Genomic DNA, 22,978 nt, shown 5'->3' on the forward strand with positions numbered 1-22,978 from the left:
AAGAAGAGCTTACTTTGACCTCCAGACACATGTATGTTCATGGTAATGTGATGGTGATGTGTTTTAAAGCACGTGCAATTTTGCTCAATGTCTTGCTGTTTTTATTAGATTATACAGGTCCCTCAAGGCAGATTCAAAGTTCTGGCTCCAGATCTGACCAGGACTGGCCCGTATCCGGTGGCTCTCATCCCTGGACAGTTCCAGGAGTACTACAAAAGGTTACATTATTTTTAACATTTTGAATCCCGGTATTTGCTCAACTCCAATTCTATAAAGTCATCTTGATTTTAGGTACTCACCCAATGAGCTGCGATACCTGCCATTAAACACGGCGCTGTTTGAGCCTCCGCTGGATCCAGACCTGCCGGCCCTTGATTCAGAGCCAGACTCCGATGATGCAGAGGAAGACAAGAAAAAAAATTCATCTGTAAGAAATAAAGAGAACTTATTTATGTTTTTTTTTTAAAAGCATAAAATTACATTTCCATTCATGGACAATCTTTTACCCCACAGGACAGTTCATCGGGCAACACTTCAGATGTGGAAAGCCAAGAGGGAGGCGGTCGGAAGTCCAAGACCAAAGAGCGGACTCAAGGCAAAGACAGCCATCGGCATTCTTCCTCCCACAAAGGAGGGTACAAGGTAGAGGACAAAAACAACTGAACTCTTCTCCAACAACAACAGCAGCAGCACTTTTCTACCCCTCTCTTTCTTACACTACAATCCCCATAGACCCAAAATGCTCCTTTTTTTTCTAACTCTCCTGCAGCTCATCCACTTTGTCAGTACTTCCTCAATGATAAGTGGGACAATCTGGTGCGCTGTCACCCACATGGTACAGTGTTTTTACTCTTACCATTTTCTTCAAGACTGTGAGCAATAACATTTAATTAAACAGTCTTTTTTGCTGCACTTTCATGTTTTAGCACAAAATTTTGATTTTACTTTTGAATGTTTATAATATAACTTAGGTACTTCTATGTTTCAGTGCTTAATTTAAAGCAATCTCTTTGCTGCTATTTTGATATAGCAAACATATCGACCACTTGTGGTTGTATAAGAAAGCAAATAACATATATATATATATAATATATAAATGATTTGATATATCACAGTGTGGAGTACACGTTTATTGCCATAGCAGGTGTTTCTGCTCCACTTGATGTGCTGTTGTAGACATCAGTAACATAGTATTTCACTGTTTACACAGTTCCGGAGCAGAACAATACGTCACAAAAATGTGCATATGTTTTGACCTTTTATTATACATTCTGAAAACTTTATTTAAACCAGTTTTTCAGTTTTTGCTCCATTGTTCTGAGCAGTTTGAACGCGGCACATTTTTTGAAATTAGGTCAATTTTTGATAGTTACAATGTTAAAATGTCATGTACCTTACTACATGTTAAATATTTGTTTTGGTTTATTTGCACAGACAGAAAATGTACCAGATTCCTACACGTAATTGTGTAGTATAAGCTTTTATTGGGTTTAAAGCAACAGTTAAGACGCTTGTATATGGTGTATGCAAAAATACAGCAATGTTGTCTGAACTGTGGTCCCTGGTTTTTCTTATTAGACTTATATAATAACAAAAAGAAACTTGATAACACTTTTCAATTTCTATTACATTTTTTTATGCTGTTTTATCTGCCATGTTTTACTACTGTCTGCTTAATGCAGTATGTGTGAGTATTATATCAGTTCACGTACTACTAGTTTGTTCCGTTGCTTCTAGATACATTTTTTGAACAATATAAACTGCACACCTGCTGAATAAGAGAAATGAAATGAGATTATTTCTATATATATTTACACATTTATCAAATATATAGAGACCCGAATTTGTACTCTAACCATGACCAAGGTTTTGAGTCAATATTGAAGACACATCAATAGTTTAGGAAGGTTGTCTTTATTTTTGTGCTTGTTTGAGATCAGCATGACTTATGTGCTAAATTCTTTTAATGAATTATTGTGCGTGATATCACCTTAACCTCTAGTCTGTTTTTCTTTTCCTGTAGCTTTGTCCTTTCCCCTCTTCGTTCCTTGTTCTCAACATGACTTTTTATTGCATCCATTGTCCTGTTGTCTTAATGCTTTTATATCTTCTGTATGCTGGGGACACATTAAGACTGAGGAGAGTTTTTGTACACTAAAGTGAAAACTCATTTACAGAATCAGCCATTAGTCTGCTGTTGCTGCAGTAAATCTTCAAAGTTTTATAAGGTTTATACAAGTTTAAATTTTTTCCTTTTCTAGCAACCAGTTTTAATCGTCCCTCAGCGTCTCTGCACTCTTCTCTAATGTCTTTCTTCCTGTTAAATGCGTGTTATGAATATTCTAAATAAAAAATGCTTTCATACTCAGAGTAGTTATACAAATGGTGATTTCGTGAGCAATTTTCTTCCAATGCTGCTTTCACTGAAAGTCAAAGCCGAGAGCGAGTAGTGTTTTCAATCGCAGTGGTGCTAAAATACCAAAGCAACCAGTGACACATTTCACAATTTGTAGCATTATTCTGCTTGCAGCCTAAGATCATTCCCAATGCTATATGTGGCATTTGCCAGAAGGGTAAGGAGGAAAACAAGAAAGGAAAACCAGAGGCGCTCATTCACTGCTCCCAATGTGATAACAGTGGTAAGTTCAGATTATTTTTATTAATTTATTTACAAACACAATAGCCAGTTTTCCATGGTTTGTGTATAGTAAAACAATCCCCCACTGCAAAATTTCAATTGCTTTGGTTATAACTTAACAAATGTCTTTTTTTATTTGCATGATTTGGTCTTATTTGCGGGCATTTGTGTCTCTGCCATTCGCCACAGGTCACCCGTCATGCTTGGACATGAGTGAGGAGCTGGTGTGCAAGATCCAGACCTACCAGTGGCAGTGTATGGAGTGTAAAACGTGCAGCGTGTGTCAACAGCCCCACCATGAGGACGAAATGATGTTCTGTGACCAGTGTGATCGAGGCTACCATACCTTCTGTGTGGGAATGAACTCCATACCGACTGGTTAGTGAATTGCACATATTTTCTTTTTTACTTTTCCGTTGATTATTTCCTAAATGTTTCTTTTTCTTTTTTTTTTGACTTTTCAGGTCTGTGGTTGTGTGAAGTTTGTAACCGGGATTGTACCACACCTAAAAAGAAAGGTGGAGTCAAAACGGCAAAAAAGTCCAAATCGGCACAGAAGTGACAGCAGGAGCATTGCATGTGCTCATCGTAAAGCCCACAAGGAGAGTTTTTGTATATACACTGAATGGAATTATGTTTTCTACTTTGTAAACTGAATTTTGTAACATTCATGACTCCTCAAGAAGCTTAAAGGAATAGGCCACCGTTTTTATATACTAAGATATGTTCTTACCTCACTTTAGTCGAGTTAATATATCCCCGTCTGGTCATTGTCCGCGCGCTCTGTCACGCAAACGGAGCACATACGCAGCCTCTCCCATATGTGACATAGCTCCGAAAAAGCTCACGATAGAAGCTACCAAGCTCTTCCACGTGTTCCCTATTTAAATAAAGTTACGTGAAGTGTTTTCATGCGAAGTATATTTACACAGAAATGTAACGTGTCGATTTTATAAGCAAATAAAAAGGGGGACTATATTGTGAGGCGTAATGATACGAGGAGTAAAACGTCCGCGCAGTAACTCCTAAAGGTTATTGACGGAAGTGAGCGGGGGGAAGTCTTTAGGAGTTACTACGCGGACGCTGTGCTCCTCGTATCATTACGCCTCACAATATAGTCCCCCTTTTTATTTGCTTATAAAATCGACACGTTACATTTCTGTGTAAATATACTTCGCATGAAAACACTTCACGTAACTTTATTTAAATAGGGAACACGTGGAAGAGCTTGGTAGCTTCTATCGTGAGCTTTTTCGGAGCTATGTCACATATGGGAGAGGCCGCGTATGTGCTCCGTTTGCGTGACAGAGCGCGCGGACAATGACCAGACGGGGATATATTAACTCGACTAAAGTGAGGTAAGAACATATCTTAGTATATAAAAACGGTGGCCTATTCCTTTAATTGTCAGGGATTAATTGGAAACATGCACTGTGTTTTTGTTTTTACTTTCTGTGTGGTAAAAACATATTGTTTGGGCATTAGATTTCACTTATTCATTCAACAATTCATCATGCTTTTTAATTGTAATTCTTTGATCTACATGTATTCAATGTTTGACCACTTTGTTACCACTTAAGTCATAAAACAAGATTTTGATAGATTTTTGTCTTGAATTTGACTTTTATTTCAGTGTGTTTTGTTTATGAATGCAAATATAAAATGTCAGGCGAATGAAACTTGATTGAAATGGCGGAATGAATGATGGTCCATAATTAGAACTTCCTTCATGTAAAGCCCTGCACCAGCTGTTATGTTCCTCTAATCCGGTAGGGGGCGCCACTCGCTGATTTACACTCTCGTTCCAGTAGAAGAAGCGACTGCCATATCGCAGTGATACAGCGAGTTTACATTGTAGATTAACACTCTGTTTATACAATGCTGTCTTCTCTTTCTTTTGGAGATTCTGGGAAAATGAAAGAATATCATTACACGGGTCCAGTGGAGCACCGGTTTTCACCTTATACATTTAACGGAGGGTGAGTAGTCCGTTTATAGACGGGGAAACCCTTTGGCTAACATGCTAAGTAGCTAGCCTTTTTATCTGTCTCGGATTTTAAAGTAAATCAACCGCAAATGTTGTTTTCATTTTAGCATCACACATGATTTGTAACTGACTAATTGTTTATTATTTGTCATGTTTCTCGTGGACAATAAAACGATTAACTTTACTTCTTGTGTTTCACTTTCGATTGTGTTTAAATCATTCATTATCACAAATGAGAGATTGTTTTATTACGTGAATGTAACGAGTGTGGTGTTTTTCAGGACGGTTTTAGCTGTGGCCGGGGAAGATTTTGCCATCGTAGCTTCAGACACACGACTGAGCGAAGGCTACTCAATCCACAGCCGTGACTCTCCAAAATGCTACAAGCTGTATGTTCAAAGTTCGACAATCTGACTCCATCAAACATTGTGCTTGTTGTAGATAACAAAAAGAGTCTCCATTGTGCTTCATCTCTCCATTACAGGACAGACACAACTGTCATCGGTTGCAGTGGTTTCCATGGTGACTGCTTGACTCTGACTAAAATTATTGATGCAAGGCTTAAGGTTTGTTAATCTGTACCAGCGCTTACCTGAACTGCAAAGCACACAGACAGTGTCTCAAGCTTTAAGACCAATGTTGGTAACACACATTTGTTGTTTCAGATGTATAAACACTCCAACAACAAGATGATGACTTGTGGGGCTATTGCAGCTATGCTGTCAACCATCCTGTACGGAAGGCGGTTTTTCCCCTATTATGTGTACAACATCATTGGTGGACTTGATGAAGAGGGTGAGGGACACTGAATTTCCATGTGAAGCTTTGCAAAGTTCTGTCTTCTATGAATATTGAATGAGTAGATTTTAACATTTTGTTTTTTTGTCATGTTTCAGGCAAGGGTGCAGTCTACAGTTTTGACCCTGTGGGATCTTACCAGAGAGACACCTATAAGGCTGGTGGATCTGCCAGTGCGATGTTACAGCCACTTCTTGACAACCAGGTACATGCTCAACCTTTTGTAGTGTTAAAATACGGTATGTGTTTTTTATTAAATTATATTTTGTCATCTCAGATTGGTTTCAAGAACATGGAGGGTGTCCAGCATGTCCCCCTGACGAAGGACAAGGCTGTTCAGTTGGTCAAAGATGTCTTTATCTCAGCTGCAGAAAGAGATGTCTACACTGGGGATGCTCTTCGAATCTGTGTAATCACCAAAGAGGGTGTGGATGAGCAAACAATTGCACTAAGAAAAGATTAAGCCCCTTTCCACTTGTTTGGTTCATTTCTCATTCTGAGAAACATCCAGATCCTTTAGTTTCCTTAAAACCGGTGATGGTGCATAGATGAGGTTGTATTATTCAAAACGCTCTTCCTCAGCCTTTGTCATAAGAAGTGCAAGCCTGTTTTAAGAAACTAAAAGCACTTCGGCAGAAGTTTCCTCTCTTGGTTATTACTAAAAATGATGTTTATTTCTACCTTTGTAATAAATTGAAATGTCAAATCGGTTTAATGTGTTGTTTGATTTGTATTTGTATTTATTTTTACCATATACTCTTAAAATATTATACCAAGCACCACCAAGTCTAAATCAAGATCAAATCAGACCTAAACAGTCATAAATGACATAATTGACAAACATATAACTAAGTTTTGTCCAAAATAGAGTAAACCATGTATACACTAGAAAAACATGATTAATTGCATTATTAACGCATAAAATAAATGATCTTCTAATTGTGACACCAGTTTGAGGACCACAGTTATACACTTGCAACATAAACAAGGTCCTGTACAGTTTCCTAAACATGATTCATTTATTTTTTTTAATCAGTTAATGTTACTGGCATGGCCACAGCTAGAAGGTCCCGGGACAAACAGACCCGTTCCGTGTGGATTGTGCGTGTTCCTGTCTCTGTATAAGGTTCCCCTACCACTAAAAACACGTACAATAGGTTAATTCTCAAGCCAGGGGATTCTGACCATTTTAGCCTGGTTCCACGTCTGGAGATGGGTCCCAGGACACCTGCCTACGACCCCTACAGGTTGCCCCAGCAACACTGAGGATGGGTCAAAATGTCTATATGGGGATTAATTAAGTGTAATTTATTAATTAGTTAAGTGGATGCTTATATTCAGCATATTCCAATTTAGTGTCAACTTTTCCTTAGCTTTTCCACCTACAGATCAAAATAAACAAAGCTTCAATAAATCCCCTAATTGTTGATCTTAATTTGAAGTTGTACATTTATAATATTTTTTTATTTTAATATATCAAAATTAAGAAGAAAGCAAGAACAAAAACAACACATGAACAAATTAGTATTTATTTGATGAACAGCTTAATCAGAAAATGCTTACAGAGCAACTTTTCAAACAATGAAAAACAGACGAGCGCTGAACTCAGGCATAGTATTGCAGGTTTGCCTTCTTCTTTGCCTGGACCTCCAAGATTCCCTCCATGTAATCTTCATGGTTCAGCTCGGTTGCACCACGGCGAAGTGCGATCATACCAGCCTCAACACACACAGCTTTGCACTGGGCTCCGTTGAAATCATCTGTGCAGCGAGCGAGCTCCTCGTAGTTCACGTCAGGACTGACGTTCATCTTGCGGGAGTGGATCTGCATGATGCGAGCTCTGGCCTCTTCATTTGGCATTGGGAACTCAATCTTACGATCAAGACGACCAGAGCGCAGCAGAGCCGGGTCCAGAATGTCCACTCTGTTGGTGGCAGCAATAACCTAGAAAAAAAACATGATCAGCAACTCAAAATGTATTATTTTACGGAGACATTTAAATTATGTCAGTGTGTTGGAGCGTTCAGGGACCATTACCTTGACCTGCATATTGGGCTGAAAACCATCCAACTGGTTAAGCAATTCCAGCATGGTCCTCTGCACTTCTCTGTCTCCCGCCTTCTCACTGTCAAATCTTTTGGTGCCAATAGCATCCAGCTCGTCTATGAAGATGATGGACGGAGCTTTCTCCTTGGCCAATGCAAAGGCATCCCTCACAAGCTTGGCACCATCTCCAATAAACATCTGAACGAGCTGTGGACCAGCCAGCTTTAGGAAGGTGGCCTTTGTCTGGGCAGCACAAGCTCTTGCCAGGAGGGTCTTTCCTGTGCCAGGTGGTCCGTACATCAGGACTCCTTTCGGGGGTTGGATGCCCAAGTTTTCAAACTTCTCTTTGTGGTTCATAGGCAGGACTATAGCTTCAACCAGCTCCTGGATCTGCTTGTCCAGCCCTCCTATGTCGCTGTACTGCTCCGTAGGGCGCTCATCCACCTCCATGGCCTTCACCCTGGAGTCATACTCTGTGGGCAAGGTCTCCAGGATCAGATAGGAGTCTTTGTTGACTCCTACCAGATCTCCAGGCTTGAGCTTCTCCGCGTCTACCAGACCGATCACCGGTAGGAAGTAGGTCTGTCGAGTCGATGTTTTAATGACGGCGCACTTTCCTTTCCTCTGGGAGTCCAGGTCCACGTTGGCCCCATCTTCTTCCTGGTCATTAGGGTCCACATCAAGAAGCTCGATCACGTTGGAAACCAAGTACGGCAGGGTTTTGTTCACCTTAATTTTCTCCGTGTTTTCCTTGATTTTATCTTTCATAGCCTGAAGCTCGTGAGTGACTCTCAGAACTTCGCTCTTCATAATCTTTATCTCACTGTCGAGCAGACGAGTGCGCTGAACTATCTCCTCTGTAGACATTTTTAATACTTCTTCACCGATTCCATCTTCCACTTCGTCCCAAACTGATTTGTCACTCAGCGACGCCATCTTTGCTGTGTCTGTGTCTGACCCGTGACCGGCGGAAATAAAGCTCTGCTTCCGGAAGCTCAACCCGCTCATGAGCTACGAGAGCATCGTCTGCACCAGCACCGAGCTGAACCCCTCATACCGGGGCTTTTGGGGCGTCTGTCTTCTGTATGTAGATGTGACCAAGTAGACCACCTTCTGTTTTTCATCATTTGGCTTTTGCATTAATTCTACGGTTAAAATATTCTGTAATTTAATGTGATATAGCGATGCTAGCGTTAGGTCAACAGCTAGCCATAGCTAAACTTGCACTTTGTGCATTGTTTTTTAATGGTAAAATGTACAGTTCTAAAATATATCTTATTGATCTTGTGGAAATATTCTGTTTACCAGGGAATATTCCGTTCGGGCTAGTGCAGCTCTGTGGGTTTTCGTGTGTACAGTCTGATGTTTTCTTCAGTTTCTTGTTAGTGATTTACAATCAGTAACTTTTTTCAAAACCCTGTCCAGGTTTCATTAAAGGAGACAAACTGTTGCAGAGTTGGAGTAAGAGACGTGTTCAGCCGAGTTCTTCAGAACTGTCTGCAACAAATCTGCATTGACAGTGGGCACACCTAAAGAGATGGACCAGAACAGCGGCATATCCCCTTTTCAGGGGTTGGCATCCCCGGTAATGTTCCTGTGAAATGAATTGATTGCACATTTAGACTCACTTTTTCCACATTTTGTGTTCTTACAACCTTATTCCAATATGGATCTTTTTTTTTATCTTTGTAAATATATTAAACAAAGTGTTCATACTTGTTGCTATGACACTCAGAACTGAGCTCAGCTGCATCCTGTTTCCACTGTCATTGAGATGCTTGACTTGGAAAGACGCCTGTAACAGCCAGTGCATGTCAGAGCAGATAGCAAGCAACAAAAATGTGTTTGTAGACCTCTGAAACAGGTTTGAATCAAGGCTTAGATCTGGGGAAGGTACAGAGAAAATGTTGCAGCAGTGAAGGTCCCAAAGAGCACAGTGGCCATTCTGGAGTAAGGCTGTAATAGAACACAAGGTGGAGATAGTGAAAGGGTGTGAATACTTTCCGGATGATCCACTTATATCAATTACTTTAGCTTAAATTGCTCGGGGAGAGGATACCTTACTAGAGCAGCCTTTGCAGCTGATTAAGTCAAGCACACCACAATCATTTAGTATCTAGCTTTGGGTTTGTAAGCATGTGGCAGCATGTTGCTCATTTTGTTCAAACCACTTTTGGTTCAGATCCAAATAGGAACATCAGTAACAGCATAAGATGGATTTTGTATTTGGTGTGAACTAACAAACATTGTGAGAATTCAGCTTGTAAGCAAGGTTAATATTATGTACATGTTTAATGTGTTTGGTTGGGATCTCTGTGCAGAATGCCATGACTCCAGTAATGCCGATGTTTAGTCCAATGATGCCGTATGGTTCAGGGTTAACACCACAGCCAGCGCAAAACACAAACAGCTTATCCATTTTGGAGGAACAACAGCGACAGCAGCAACAGGCACAACAGGCCAACGCAGGTACAATATTTCCAAACATTTAAATAATTCTATATATGTGTGCAAATATTTTAAAATGCTGAAACTTTCTGATGTTTCTTTCAGGTTTGCCAGGAACGTCCGGTCAAACTCCTCAGCTTTTCCATTCTCAAGCTGTCGCAGGAACCACAACCACAGCTCTACCAGGAAACACTCCACTATATACCACTCCACTGACGCCCATGACCCCAATCACCCCAGCCACACCAGCTTCAGAGAGCTCTGGGATAGTACCACAGCTACAGTAAGTCACCGCCATGTGCTAGTGATGTAACACAACTGGTAATAAATGATTGTCTTTGTCAGAAATATTGTATCGACTGTCAATTTGGGCTGTAAACTGGATTTGAAGACCATTGCCCTTAGAGCCAGGAATGCAGAATACAACCCTAAGGTGAGTCGGGAGGCAACATTGAATCATTAGAACTTGGAAACATAATTTAAATTAAAATCTTTCTCTCCATTTTTGTAGCGTTTTGCTGCTGTTATTATGAGAATAAGAGAACCAAGGACCACAGCTCTCATTTTCAGCTCTGGGAAGATGGTCTGTACTGGTGCAAAAAGGTGAGATGTGAAACACACAAACACACTTCAAAGCGTTTTAATTGATTTAACTTCATACTAATTTGCTTGTGTGTTTCAGTGAGGAGCAGTCAAGATTAGCTGCCCGTAAATATGCTCGAGTAGTTCAGAAACTTGGGTTTCCAGCTAAATTTTTGGATTTTAAAATTCAGAACATGGTGGGTAGCTGTGACGTCAAGTTTCCCATTCGACTAGAGGGGTTGGTCTTGACTCATCAACAGTTTAGCAGGTAATCTGTGCTCCCTTAACTCACAACCTTTCTGTGAACAAATGCACAAGTCACAAATGTGTTAAATCAATATTTTCTTTACAGTTACGAACCTGAGCTCTTTCCAGGATTAATTTACAGAATGATCAAACCGAGAATTGTGCTGCTCATTTTTGTTTCTGGAAAGGTCGTACTCACAGGTTAGTGAAATGAAATCCCACTTACTGTCATTTGTTCTGGCTCTAAATAAATTTCTCTTCTAATATTGTAGGTGCAAAGGTGAGAGCAGAGATCTACGAAGCGTTCGAGAATATTTATCCAATCCTCAAAGGTTTCCGAAAAACAACATAGTATTGCTTTTATTTTTTTATCAGAGTGAAGCGTTTTTGTGCGCTGACTTCCACGGACTGTTAGGCTGTAGAGGGCATTTTATCTTTGTCTTTGAGATCACAATGTCTGCCCTAATTATGTAAATAATGCTGTATAGAAAATGTAAAATATGAATGGTTTGAGAGAATGTGATGGAATCTTTTTTTTTTTCTTTTTTTATTGTAAGCAATTCATGTTTCATACATTATATTTTAACAATTTTATTAGTTTGCTCTTATTCTTTTGTAACACCTGAATTTTTATGTTTAAGGTCAGTTCAGATGGTTATTTGCTCTTTGTATTGAAACTTTGCCCAATGTTGACATTTTCAATGTATGTTTTAATAAGTTCGTAACTCATGCCTTTTCAGTTTACAAACTTATTGCCGGTACATTTCAAAAGGGCAATCAGAAAATGTATGTACTAAACTGTACCTTTAAAGCACTAAAAGATTAAGCAAAACATATTGGCCTTTTATTCATATGAATGTTCTAGACAAAGGTAAAGTGATGCAAACTTCTTTATAATATAATTTTACACATTTAATAACTTTTAGCAGACGTTAGACTGGTCAGAGGTGTAGTATCTTTTTCAGTCTTTATGACTTTGCTCTGCAGTAAAGTCCTGCTTCCACACAAACTCTGCACTGTAATGGTCTCCAGTGTCACAGCTGCGAGAACATGTGAAGATGGCCACTGTTCCCCAGTCAATACTGGCTTCTGTTGAGTCGACACCCAGACTGTTGAGCAACTGCGGCATAACCTTAAAAGACAATTTTTTTTTCATTATTCAAGAAATGAAACGATAGGTTGCGTTTACATGACATCCCAACATCCCAAAGACCCTGTAGTTTAACACAAGTGGAGCGACTGAAAATTCCATGACGTCTTAGTTTTTGCTTAATATCTCAGTCACTACTGGAAGAATCCACGTGAAACGAAACTGTCTCAGAGTTCATTATCTCCTATCACCACCGTCCGGAAGTGGTGACAATATTTGAAAACATGAGTGTGACGTTGGCCGGTAGAAAGGATTTTCAGACATAAAAATAATACGGCGGGTTTGTGAATCTAATCACTATCAAATACTTCTTTTCGTTTGAGATTTCTTACAAAAACTGTATTTCTCCCATAGAGTTGTATTGGCCCCTGCTCTCCACCAGATATTATGGCATCATCACATTCTAAAACGTGAACGCCACCTGCACAAAGTGTACAGACATTTTTTAAAAAAGCTAAATAAACAATATGTCAGCTTTCATGTTCAAGCTATTTTATTTACCAAATCAACTTTCTCCCTAAGATTGTAGATGCAAAATATGCATTCTTCCTTCACTCGGGGGACATCTCCTCTTATAGTACTATAAACACCCCAATTTTTCCCCCATTAAAATAATACTAGAAAACTTGCACTTTGGTATATTTACTTTACTTTAAAAGGAGTCTAGATTAGAAAATTGACAGCGTACCTGAAATTCAAAGATCCGTTTAGACCCACATGTGCATAGTGGGATGGCCTCATCAGAAGGTATATGTTGGGCAGATACCCACACGGGAAGGCCCCCTCTGCTGTAGCGCACCACCTGAACCCAGGGGAAGAAGGGAATGACAACTCATATTGATGCAATGGATTTCACACACTTTATATTTTACCTGGTGTGGCTCAGGAGCAATCCTCTTTTTAAACCGCTGGAAGACCTTGGTTTCTTCAGTCTCATGCATAGCCATGTTCTCTAACTCTGCTTCTGCTAAGGCTAAAGACAACATAAGCGGTTCTCATCTGTCCAAGCAAGAGAAATCCTATATCACTATACTTAAGTGCTTACATTCTGCTAAAGACACATCACTTGTGTCTATCTGAAGATGCTCGGTTTCTTTGTTCTTTGTTTCAGTGTCTTTGGAGTTTTCCTCTTGGTCTTCAGGTTCAGTGACGAGCTCAAACTCAGGGAAGAGAAAGGGAGATCCGGCAACACCAGATGACTCTGTAAGGAAAACATTATTCAGGCTTCATTTCAACCTCTTCATTTTAATTAATTTAAAGCAGAGTGCAATTTTACCTTGACTGCTACACTCCCTCTTGTGTGAGTGTTTCCAGTGGATGGTCTGATGATGCTTCCCACAGTAAGTGACCAGGTGGCAGCGAGAGCAGGATTTATTTCCCGGACAACCACAAACCCAGCATAGTTTAACTCCAGAAACAGGAAGAACACTGTGGCAGGTTTCAGAGGGCGGGTCATCTTCTGGACATACAATATGGGCATGTTAATACAATGTACCAGTATCTGAAATTAATAATGAGGACTGTTTCTTACCAGGTGGAGGATCATAGGAGTAGAAGTCATTTTTCCGTGGCATTTGGCTTCTGAAAACTACAAATAAAGAGAGGAAATGTTCACATGGCACAAAGGTGGAATCAAACAGAGCTTTATAATACCTTTCATACACCGACTGTCATTATGGGAGTAACACTCAGGGGTTTTACAGCAAAACAAAAAGAGAGTTCTGTGAAAACACTGGTCCTGATCTGATAAAGGAGCATACACCTGGAAGACAAAAGAGAAGTTGTCTGATTCATTAATAAAACATCTAACATTACCCACAAACCATTATGATTAATTATAGAAACGTGTATATTTGTGTTGTCAGACTTGATTTGTCTCCTGACCTGTACTAGGAAAGCCATGGGCAGATGACATTTTTCGCACTCAACCTCAGGCAGACCAGGCAGACCTCTCTGGCTTAGCCAGGCCGGTTTCCCCCCAACTTTACTGGGGAACTGAGGCGAAAGCAGCCGCCACGGCTCCACCTCCTCCAGGAAACCCAAAACAACCTCCGAAGACATGCTACTTACACTTGTGTGTTAAAAACGACAAAGCAAAAACAACACACACATGTATCTTCAGTCCGGTTCTCAGTCAAATGTACCCGGTAAGAAACAAACATACGATTTGGTTCCGCTGCTCCTCCAATGAGCCTGTGTTTCAACTTTCGACACTAGATGGCGCCATAGTTCCTTAATGTAATAATGTAACTCTTTAGAAATACTATTGTAACATTGTAACTCGTGGCAAATAACAAATGTAATATGTACAAGTCAACAGAGGTGAGTCGTCCACGTAAGGATTTAAATGCTTCAATAATATCCTAATAAATATGGGCCAAACCCATGGACGCAGAACATAAATCCTTCTCCACTCCTCCTTTCCGTAGTATCCCGGACGGTGATGTAACTTAGAGGGAGTTTCAGGAACGAGTCAGTTGAGACTCAGGGGTCTTTGGGCAGCCACAGTGCCGGATGATTACTTGGAAAACTGTCTTGAATTAAACTTGCAACTATGGCGCGCAAACCAAGCACCCTGGCGGTTTTACGCGTCACCGATGAAGTCCTGAACCGATGCTGAATGTTGGGGTTTAATCATGAAAAGTAAAAGGAAACGAAAAGAGAAGTAAATTGACAATGTCACCGTCTTCTCCATACCCCTCTCCCGTGAGTGATGGGGGCTACATGAGTGCAGCGGTGTCCCCTGCTCCCCCTGTGCCACCGAGGAGGATGTGCAGCCGGGACAGGGGCTCGGGCAAGACGCTGCGGCCAGGCTCAGCGGGACCCGGGGCCACTGAGAGGAGGGTGAAGTGTGTGCTCGTGGGGGACGGGGCTGTTGGTAAAACCAGCCTGGTAGTCAGCTACACCACCAATGGATATCCTACTGAGTACACCCCCACTGCCTTTGACAACTTCTCAGGTAAGATCTAAAGCGGATGATCAATTCCCTCTGAAGACAGAAGGAGCTAAATCAGGTGTAGGGTGATCTTTGTTAAGTTGCTGATTTATTCATTTCATTTTATTTATTTATTTCATTCAAAAGATTGATTAAAGATTTTCAAACTTTAATCCATTCATTCATTCATTTATTGATTTTTGTATTGCTTTTGTTTTGTCCATTGTGTCATTGTGTGTGTCTGTAGCAGTGGTATCAGTAGATGGACAACCACTGAGACTCCAGCTCTGTGACACTGCTGGACAGGTGGGTGATCTAACCCTTCAGCTTCCTTTAAACCCCCAACACATCAGTCAAATTAAGGAGATTGTGAAGTCACTTGTCTGTGCTGGGTCATGTTTAGTCGCTGCAACACTGCAATCTTTCAGGAAAAATGTCTTGAACAGTGGGAAGTGATGAGGGTTTGTTGAGCTAAATATATCTAAGTCACAGGGCAGATGATTATGATAGTAATATTTTTTTATGACAATGCAATGCAGGATATGTTTCAACATTTCATCCAGGCTTAAAGATGATAGAAAAATGAACTTTGGAGAAAATGCCCTTATTATGTTAAATAACAGCTCCTAAAGCGCAGATCGTAACAAGTGTCCATACATTTAAAAACAAAAAAGTGAATGACAAGATACACCTTGTAATGGTAGAAGAAGAAGAAGAAGAAGAAGAAGAAGAAGAAGAAGAAGAAGAAGAAGAAGAAGAAGAAGAAGAAGAAGAAGAAGAAGAAGAAGAAGAAGAAGAAGAAGAAGAAGAAGAAGCAGAAGAAGAAGAAACTTTATTTATATATAGCACCTCTCACAGAAATGCCTGGTAGAAATGCAGTAATGTGTATCTTGTCACTCTTTTTTCTGCCTTTGAATGCACACACACTGCTATAACCGTGGCCTCACTGTGATTTTTATTTTCCAAGGATGAGTTTGACAAGCTGCGTCCACTGTGCTACACCAGTGCAGACGTCTTTCTGGTGTGCTTCAGTGTGGTCAGTCCTGCTTCGTTCCAAAATGTTCCTGAAAAGTGGGTTCCAGAAATACGGACATTTGCCCTTCATGCCCCTCTGGTGCTGGTCGGGACGCAGTGCGACCTCAGAGAAGATGTTAAGGTTTGTTATCTCATCTGGTTATAGACAAGAAGGGAGGGGAGTGGGGGAATTTATTTGTGTAGCGCCTTTCACAGACATGGTAAAAAAGCTTTACAAGGGACGTTTTAAGCAAGTGAGTAAGTGCTTTATTTATGTTTTTTTTTTTACTTCATATACATGGTGGTGGTAAGGTACATAATAGCCACAACTGCCCTTTACGGGTAGACAGACATAAGTGCAGCTACACACATCAGACACTGGTATTCAAGGCTTATGACCAGAGCATGCTCAGCTTAGAGCTCTACCTGATGGTACGGCCACTTATATTCAGGCGTTGAGTTGCATTGTGTGTGAAATGTGCGCTATTATAAACTTGCCTCCGTCTGTTTACATGTTACGTTGAAATCTGATTCTAAAAATGTAAAAATGCCTTTTTAGACCACAGAAACGTCTAAACTTCTATGAAGGTTTCAAAAACAGAGCAATTATGATTGGGAGCACTGGAAATCATTTCAGTTGTTTTATAGCATCTAGATATTTAAATTGCGATGACATGAAAAATAAAAATGAGGGATAATTTGAACAGGAATAGACAAAACAGCTCTGAAGTATAACAGTTGGTTGCAAACAAATGTGTTGTTATGTGTGTTATTAATACTTAATTGCTTAATGTCATTGTTTTCCTTGTTTTTATGCAGGTGCTTATTGACCTGGCTAAATACAAAGAGCGGCCGATCCAGCCAGCAGAAGCCAGTGACTGTGTGAGAGAGATTGGAGCAGTGGCTTACATCGAGTGCTCTTCACTGACACAAAAGAACCTGAAACAAGTGTTTGACACCGCAATACTGGCAACTCTACAGAACCACAGCCCCCATAATTCTCTGAGAGGGAAACAAAAAAGGAAAAAGAAATACAAACAGACCCCAGACAAGATGAAGAGTCTGTCCAAGTCATGCTGGAAAAGGTACTGCTGTGTTGCTTAAAACGCAACTCGTGTGGGGACCACCTGTGCCTCTTTTGGTTGTTCTTAACCTGTTACTTGCCATCCCCCGGAGCAGGGGGCTACGGTTAGGATCAGGGGTTAGGGTTATGATTAGGGATAGGAACGGCAAATGTGATGGTAGTCCTGTTTCACTCACACAGATCTTCCACATATTGTTAGAAACTAGAAGGTCTTAGCTTTCAAATGAGCTACGACACTGGAATATTGGCTGTAAGCTCTGCAGTCAATGCACTTTAAGATTTGGATATGCATAATTGATAACCCTAAACCTAACACTTACCCTAACCTGGCAGATAACAGGTTAACTGGACAGCCATTTACAATGCCATGTTGTCATGTGAATTCTAAAAGAATGTTAGATTTCAGAGAATGACACAATAGCCACACTCCTGACATAAAGTGTGAGCGTGGGTTATAGCCCATTGCCATCCCTGTATGTGTCAAGAGGCCAACAGCAAGTAAAATGTTTCCATGTCAGTCCAACTAACATAAGATTGAATTGGAACAGGCCACCGTTTTCACATACTGACATATGTTCTGAGCTTAGACAAGTTGATGGTCTGTGTGTGCACTCAGTCACGCAAAACAACCAAAGATGTTGTTAGCATTTGGCCTCTCCCAGCATATTCCTATAGCTCCAAACGGAGTGAAGTTAGAAGCGGCCAAGCTCTTCCACAGGCACAAAGACCAGACAGGTCTGTATCAACTTGTGTTCCTCCATGTCTCACTGCAACTTGTTCTACTTTTACTACTGTTTGTATCATTTCTGGTACAAGAAGCAGCAAGTACATTGCATCTGCAAAACTTGCTCTCAATTTGCTTTTCCATCATAAAGGTTTTCAAGGTTGTCAACTGGACTGGGTTGTTTGGATGGCCTGGTGGTGCAGTGGTTCGAGCTCGTGCTTCACAGCTAGAAGGTCCCGGGTCCTGTGTGGATTTTGCGTAGGTTTTCCTTCGGTTTCCCCAACCACTAAAATGGTGATGGTCGGCGGGGCAGATGGTGCAGATCAACAGCATCGCTTCTGTCAGTCTACCCCAGGGGCGGCTGTGGCTACAATAGTAGCTCACCATCACCGGCGTGAATGATTAATGACTACAGTGTGGCACTTTGAGAAACTGGGTACACAAGCTTGTAAAGCGCAATGCAGGTGTAACCCATTATAATCATCATTTGTTTGAGTGGAGGGTATTTTGCCTCTTTTCTTTGAACACCTCTTATATAAATACAGCCTGTTATATTTAGCACATACATTTAAAATCTTATTATGTTTTCGAGCAATAAAATATGGTGTCTTTGCTTGACTTTGAGCAACGGTTAAGTGATTTTGCCAAGTTTATGCAACTGTGAAATGTCCTTCTCATAAAGTCAGTTTTAATGGTTCTGGATCACTCTGAATTCAAGCATAATCCATGAAGTGCTTTAACTTAATAAAGTCTTGTTTATATTGACAAAACTGTGCCGATTATGAGAAGCCATCAGTTTTCTGCTGTTTCTTGTCCATAGCGCCTTAACTTAAACTTGATACTTGTGATATTCCAGAAGTGTGACCAGCAGTCTAACCTCTAACCTGTTACTGCAATGTAAACATGCAAAATAATACGGTTTTAAATGTTGTTTCCATTTTATTCATGTAAGAATTGTGTACATAATGTAATAACGTAGTAGTAATATAGTTCAAATAATAATGTATAATCATAACTATGTAATCATACTAAACCTAAAGGAGGACAATTAACATATAGGCCTTTACTCGCTCGCATTGTATGATCACCGTTTCTGTACTGGAGATGGTCAGCCAAAGATATGTTGAGTGAAGGAACATGCTGTATCTTTTCATCCCTCTTGAATAATAGTTTTTGCTGAAAACCGTGGTCGTTATTGTATTGTAATTGGTTGTTGGTTGAATGTTACAAAGTAAATTTAATAAGTCCTTTAAGGATTTGTGTAGGAGGAATGTGGGCAAAATAGAAAGTGAAAACAAAGCACTGAACATGTTGTTTATTGACACTCTTGACACTTGCCTTCAGAGAATATTATTAGAGTTGATTATGTGTTTTGATTGATTGTGTTTGTGGGACAGATGGACCCTTGAAAGTTAAGTTATGACCTGGATGCCATGGATGATGTATTTTCCCTGGTACAGAGACTTGATTTGATCATTTTTGCCCAAACACCATGTTTCATTTCAATGTCTTAGACGTGCCTCAGATTTTCACATACTGCCTAAGGATTTACTATGTACTAGTATGATGCAGCAGCACTGTCCGTAGACCCACACTTTACGGAGTTTTGTTTCAGTCTTACATGTAATGATTGAGGTTTATACAATGAAAAATAAAGATCATTTGCATGAATACTTTTTGTTGTCCATTTATTTTCACCTAATTAAACGTAATTTTACACTTGCAGCCAGATTGAAGAAAAACATACCATCTGTTCATCAAAAGTGTTGATGTTCCAGGATTGGTCTGAAAATATATGTGCGTGAGTCAAAGATTTTGCTCATCGCAAGATCAATCTAAAAACATGGTTTATTTTTCTTTCAAAATTTAAATGTATTAAATCCTGAAATTGCTGTTTCTTGTTTAGTAGATGATTCACAAGCTGCATTAAAGTGATAGTCTGTAAGTTTAAATGTTTAACAAAAGTAACAGATTGCGTTTTTTTTAACCACCTGGTTCTGCAAGTAATATTAACAAATAATATTTTTTCTTTTTTTTCTTCCCTTGCTGATTTTAGTTACTAATCAGATATCCGGGGCTGCCACTTTGACCAATGAGACAAGCTTTCCTGTGAACCGGACTGTCAGGTCCGATCAGGAGGGGGCAGGGAGGGAGTGTGATGATTTACTTTTGAAAGTTTGTTCTCACTTTCCCCTAGAAGTGGCTTTCTAGTCCAATCAGGTGGGGAGTGACAAGATCGCATACTTTCAAATCTCTCTCTCACCTCACTTTGCTATCTTACAGACTATCACTTTAAGTCTTCTGATGATCACAGTGCTTGAGGCTCAACATGCTGTGTTCGGCTGATGACAGTAAAGGGTTACAGCAGCACAGTGTTTGGGGCAGGGAAAGCACCAGCTCAGAGATACTCACAAATTCAGCTTTTGTGACTGCACAGGCTGTTTGCTCCAAGATACTGTTATGCAATAACTTTATTTTGAAGGCTGCCATGTGACTTTTGGGAAGAGTGAAGGAACAGACCTGAATACACTGTTGTTGTGATGATTATCTTTTTTTGATTATATTCTGTGTCCATAACCCATGAGTACACTTTGAACCATCAGAATTAAACCCAAGTGCACGATAGAAAGTTTGCCTTTGGGCTTTTACTGAAAATGAAAAGACACAGACCAAACATAACAGAAAATTACTATTTTTGTTAAATTTTTAAGTGAACACACAACATCTTTGGTGGTCAATGTCAGTCCAATTCATTGCCTCTCTCCATATATACATTTGCTACATAACGCAATAGGGAGGAGTGACGTCAGATTTGATCCCTAAACAGGCAGAGCTGGAACTAAATTCTTTACTTTTCGTAATTGCGATAAACTCAACAAATTGTTGTCAACTGCCTGGACTATTGAGAAAGGGACTGATTATGACATTATGGACAGTTGGGAACATTGAACCAAATGCACACAATGAATGGACGCATGGAAGGACAGACAGACAGACTTGATGGTTTTTGAGGGAAACCCTGACTGTTTGGTGCCATATACAGTAGTGTGTCCAATTCAAAAGTAGATACCTTTTAAGAAAACTATATCATACCACGACTCGTATACTACACTAAAACACAAAAACTTGCCCTGTTTTTCTCTGAACCACAGTTTACCGAGTGATAGCCTACTGAGTTGACAAGATATAACCAACTGGCACACACTGTCCCCAGGCTTTAGCCGGAGCGTTTGTCCAGTTTTCAAAGAAAACAGTGAATACAAAAAAAAAGAAACATTCTCAGACACAAAACCAGCTCTTTAATGCCTTGGGTCTTGGATGCCTTTTTCGGCCTTGTATTGAGGAATATAAATCTGCCTTTTTGCACAGACAAAGACATCAAGGAGTATGTGAGATTCGGTTGCGCCTGTGTTGGTATCAGTCGAAGCGGACAGTGGGAGAGAGAGGGGCGGGTAATGTCCCAGTCCAGGGAGTCATGGCTGGCCAGTTCATACAGAGGTCAGCAAAATCCTAAATCTTGTGCAAAAGTAGGCTTTTGTTGCAAAAGGAGATGAGTGTATCATGAGTACAAGAGAAATGAGAAGTGCTGAACCATCAAAGCACATTAAATGAATCTCAGAATGGTGAAGTTTTCACTGGGATGATTTATTCAACAGCCTGGTCCACAGTACTTGGCAAACCTTTATGCTGACAATCTGGCAAACAAATACATTCATAAAGTTCTTGTAATGGTATTGTATTGGATTAAATAAAATAAAAGTATGTTCACTGGTTAAATTTTGGTGTTCAGTATTTCTGTAAATATGGATATATCAAAATGGAGGTGACAGGCATGAGCGTAACATCAAATTTCTAAACTACTGTCTGCCATCATTTTTGCTGCCATTGTCTGACTGCTGCCACTTGCTGACTTACCTTTAACTCCATGCTGTAAGGTTGGCAGAGGGTAAGTTTTATAAACAGTCTGCCATAGATTTATCCCACAACAAATAAAAATGGTGCATTCGATTATATGATATGATATATGTATGTGTATATGTAGTTCCAATAAAGGTTTCAAAGTTTGCGATGGAGCCCATATCAAGTCACTTAAGTTAAATGCTACTAAGAAATGTTCTGTACAACCTGAGTGGGTGATGTAAAAGCCTCTGTATGTGACTGATCAAACAAATGGTACCGTTTCCTTTTCTTATCAGTGTCGTTGTCCTGATAGAGCTTTGTACACTGTGTTCACAGGTGTGTTTGAACATATTCACCTCACCTTATACCTGAACTGAAATGTACTGCTATCTGGTTAGATACAGCCAGCCAGGTAAAGGTTTCTCTTACATTTGCACTACATGTGTCGAGTAACATATAGTTGAATATGTTTTCCAAAAGGCTTATTGGCTGTGCCACATGTTTCAGTTTCATTGCAAAAACAGGAGACATTGACAACAGCTGGTGGTAAAGGAAGCACAAGGACAGGAAAGAGATGATGAGACAGCACTTCACAGGAAAATAGAGCAATGTGAGGACAGTCAAAATGGGGAAGAAGGAGGTCAGAGGTGAGGACAGGAAAGACCCACGTTGATAAGCAGATGCTGATGTCATGAGAGCGGTTCATCTGCAACTGAAACATCCAGCGGTGATTATACGTATCCCATTATATAAATTAAAAGAACACAAGAGCAGTGGTGCTCAACAGGTGGGTCGGTACCTGTAATGCCAGTAACAAGTTACTTAGTAACTTAGTTACTCTAATCTGGCTACTTTTGGTAATCTATCTTATTCTCAATAGTATGATGAGGACATGAAGACAGCAAGCTATGAGTCTGTTAAGATGACTGGTGTTACGTTTATTATGATTTTAGTGTGTTTTAGGTTTATTTCTGCTTAATTTAACGATAGGCACTCGTGCCTGTATGTGAGTGGCAGCTAGTGTTTGCTGGTGCCTTTTATTTTAACGAAGCTATGGATCTTGTGGCCGCACTTGTGTACATAATAAAGATTGAATGAATAAATGATAGTCTAGGGGGAATAGCCTACGTAAAAGATAGCCTATGTTACATTCAATTATTTTTTGTCATAGGGTGATGTGGATTTCTAAGTCGTGCCTTTAATGAGAACCACTGCACTAGAAACAGGGGCGGATTTAGAAAAAAAATCACAGGGTGGCAAACAGGGTCAGGGATCATTTCTGGGGTGGCAACACATTTTACAATGTTGAATGTTTATAGGGTCGGTACGCAAGTTTTGTTTGATTGCAAGGTAATTTTTCCATTTAGATGTAGGCTGAGCCTCCCAAAATTATGTACAAATAGTAGCATTGTCCACAATATAAGTA

At 40.0% G+C, this 22,978-nt stretch overlaps 6 protein-coding genes across 6 annotated transcripts in view; 4 read left to right on the forward strand and 2 right to left on the reverse strand.

The window, feature by feature from the left end:
• The window catches only part of phf10 (PHD finger protein 10), a 4,741-nt gene extending 1,418 nt beyond the window's left edge, over positions 1-3,323 (forward strand). The window contains exons 6-12 of the mRNA XM_079555758.1: positions 1-31; positions 109-218; positions 292-427; positions 514-642; positions 2,531-2,639; positions 2,828-3,016; positions 3,103-3,323. The exon at positions 1-31 is cut by the window's left edge and continues 119 nt beyond it. Coding sequence (XP_079411884.1) covers positions 1-31; positions 109-218; positions 292-427; positions 514-642; positions 2,531-2,639; positions 2,828-3,016; positions 3,103-3,200 — 802 coding nt within the window. The 3' untranslated portion in view covers positions 3,201-3,323. The remainder of the gene's footprint in view (positions 32-108; positions 219-291; positions 428-513; positions 643-2,530; positions 2,640-2,827; positions 3,017-3,102) is intronic.
• Positions 3,324-4,428: 1,105 nt separating this feature from the next.
• Positions 4,429-5,993, forward strand: psmb1 (proteasome 20S subunit beta 1). The gene is made up of 6 exons (XM_079555768.1): positions 4,429-4,617; positions 4,907-5,014; positions 5,110-5,191; positions 5,291-5,420; positions 5,522-5,628; positions 5,701-5,993. Exons 1-6 carry the CDS (start codon positions 4,517-4,519, stop codon positions 5,884-5,886), a joined length of 714 nt encoding a protein of 237 aa, XP_079411894.1. The 5' UTR covers positions 4,429-4,516; the 3' UTR covers positions 5,887-5,993.
• A 943-nt stretch (positions 5,994-6,936) lies between these two features.
• On the reverse strand, positions 6,937-8,434 carry psmc3 (proteasome 26S subunit, ATPase 3). Its single transcript, XM_079555075.1, has 2 exons — positions 7,461-8,434; positions 6,937-7,367 (listed from the first exon to the last, which is right to left on the reverse strand). The coding sequence occupies exons 1-2, from the start codon at positions 8,403-8,405 to the stop codon at positions 7,029-7,031; spliced, it is 1,284 nt and encodes a 427-aa protein (XP_079411201.1). The 5' UTR covers positions 8,406-8,434; the 3' UTR covers positions 6,937-7,028.
• A 372-nt stretch (positions 8,435-8,806) lies between these two features.
• tbp (TATA box binding protein) lies at positions 8,807-11,324 on the forward strand. Its single transcript, XM_079555076.1, is given in 9 exon segments — positions 8,807-9,054; positions 9,791-9,926; positions 9,929-10,016; positions 10,018-10,200; positions 10,263-10,350; positions 10,429-10,520; positions 10,600-10,767; positions 10,852-10,946; positions 11,018-11,324. Coding segments are annotated over 9 exon segments (978 nt in total). The 5' UTR covers positions 8,807-9,006; the 3' UTR covers positions 11,098-11,324.
• A 248-nt stretch (positions 11,325-11,572) lies between these two features.
• Positions 11,573-14,017, reverse strand: pdcd2 (programmed cell death 2). Its single transcript, XM_079555078.1, has 8 exons — positions 13,780-14,017; positions 13,549-13,657; positions 13,427-13,483; positions 13,172-13,354; positions 12,941-13,096; positions 12,768-12,868; positions 12,584-12,697; positions 11,573-11,877 (listed from the first exon to the last, which is right to left on the reverse strand). Exons 1-8 carry the CDS (start codon positions 13,954-13,956, stop codon positions 11,707-11,709), a joined length of 1,068 nt encoding a protein of 355 aa, XP_079411204.1. The 5' UTR covers positions 13,957-14,017; the 3' UTR covers positions 11,573-11,706.
• A 350-nt stretch (positions 14,018-14,367) lies between these two features.
• rhoua (ras homolog family member Ua) lies at positions 14,368-16,951 on the forward strand. Its single transcript, XM_079555854.1, has 4 exons — positions 14,368-14,854; positions 15,078-15,136; positions 15,798-15,986; positions 16,664-16,951. The coding sequence occupies exons 1-4, from the start codon at positions 14,572-14,574 to the stop codon at positions 16,946-16,948; spliced, it is 816 nt and encodes a 271-aa protein (XP_079411980.1). The 5' UTR covers positions 14,368-14,571; the 3' UTR covers positions 16,949-16,951.
• Positions 16,952-22,978: the final 6,027 nt, after the last annotated feature.

The sequence above is a fragment of the Gobius niger genome, assembly GCF_951799975.1.
Source record: "Gobius niger genome assembly, chromosome: 4".
In the NCBI taxonomy this organism is placed as follows: domain Eukaryota; kingdom Metazoa; phylum Chordata; class Actinopteri; order Gobiiformes; family Gobiidae; genus Gobius; species Gobius niger.

What these genes read in the sequence shown, in the direction of transcription:
- rhoua (XM_079555854.1), top strand. Translation starts at nt 14,572, where the DNA reads ATGTCACCGTCTTCTCCATACCCCTCTCCCGTGAGTGATGGGGGCTAC. An exon ending in TGCCTTTGACAACTTCTCAG is followed by an intron (nt 14,855 to 15,077) that starts GTAAGATCTAAA and finishes GTGTGTCTGTAG; the next exon opens with CAGTGGTATCAGTAGATGGA. An exon ending in ACCTCAGAGAAGATGTTAAG is followed by an intron (nt 15,987 to 16,663) that starts GTTTGTTATCTC and finishes GTTTTTATGCAG; the next exon opens with GTGCTTATTGACCTGGCTAA.
- psmb1 (XM_079555768.1), top strand. Translation starts at nt 4,517, where the DNA reads ATGCTGTCTTCTCTTTCTTTTGGAGATTCTGGGAAAATGAAAGAATAT. An exon ending in CCTTATACATTTAACGGAGG is followed by an intron (nt 4,618 to 4,906) that starts GTGAGTAGTCCG and finishes GGTGTTTTTCAG; the next exon opens with GACGGTTTTAGCTGTGGCCG. An exon ending in TGGTGGACTTGATGAAGAGG is followed by an intron (nt 5,421 to 5,521) that starts GTGAGGGACACT and finishes GTCATGTTTCAG; the next exon opens with GCAAGGGTGCAGTCTACAGT.
- pdcd2 (XM_079555078.1), bottom strand. Translation starts at nt 13,956, where the DNA reads ATGTCTTCGGAGGTTGTTTTGGGTTTCCTGGAGGAGGTGGAGCCGTGG. An exon ending in TGACAGTCGGTGTATGAAAG is followed by an intron (nt 13,484 to 13,548) that starts GTATTATAAAGC and finishes CTTTATTTGTAG; the next exon opens with TTTTCAGAAGCCAAATGCCA. An exon ending in TTGCTCCTGAGCCACACCAG is followed by an intron (nt 12,698 to 12,767) that starts GTAAAATATAAA and finishes CCCTGGGTTCAG; the next exon opens with GTGGTGCGCTACAGCAGAGG.
- psmc3 (XM_079555075.1), bottom strand. Translation starts at nt 8,405, where the DNA reads ATGGCGTCGCTGAGTGACAAATCAGTTTGGGACGAAGTGGAAGATGGA. An exon ending in AGCCCAATATGCAGGTCAAG is followed by an intron (nt 7,368 to 7,460) that starts GTAATGGTCCCT and finishes TTTTTTTTCTAG; the next exon opens with GTTATTGCTGCCACCAACAG.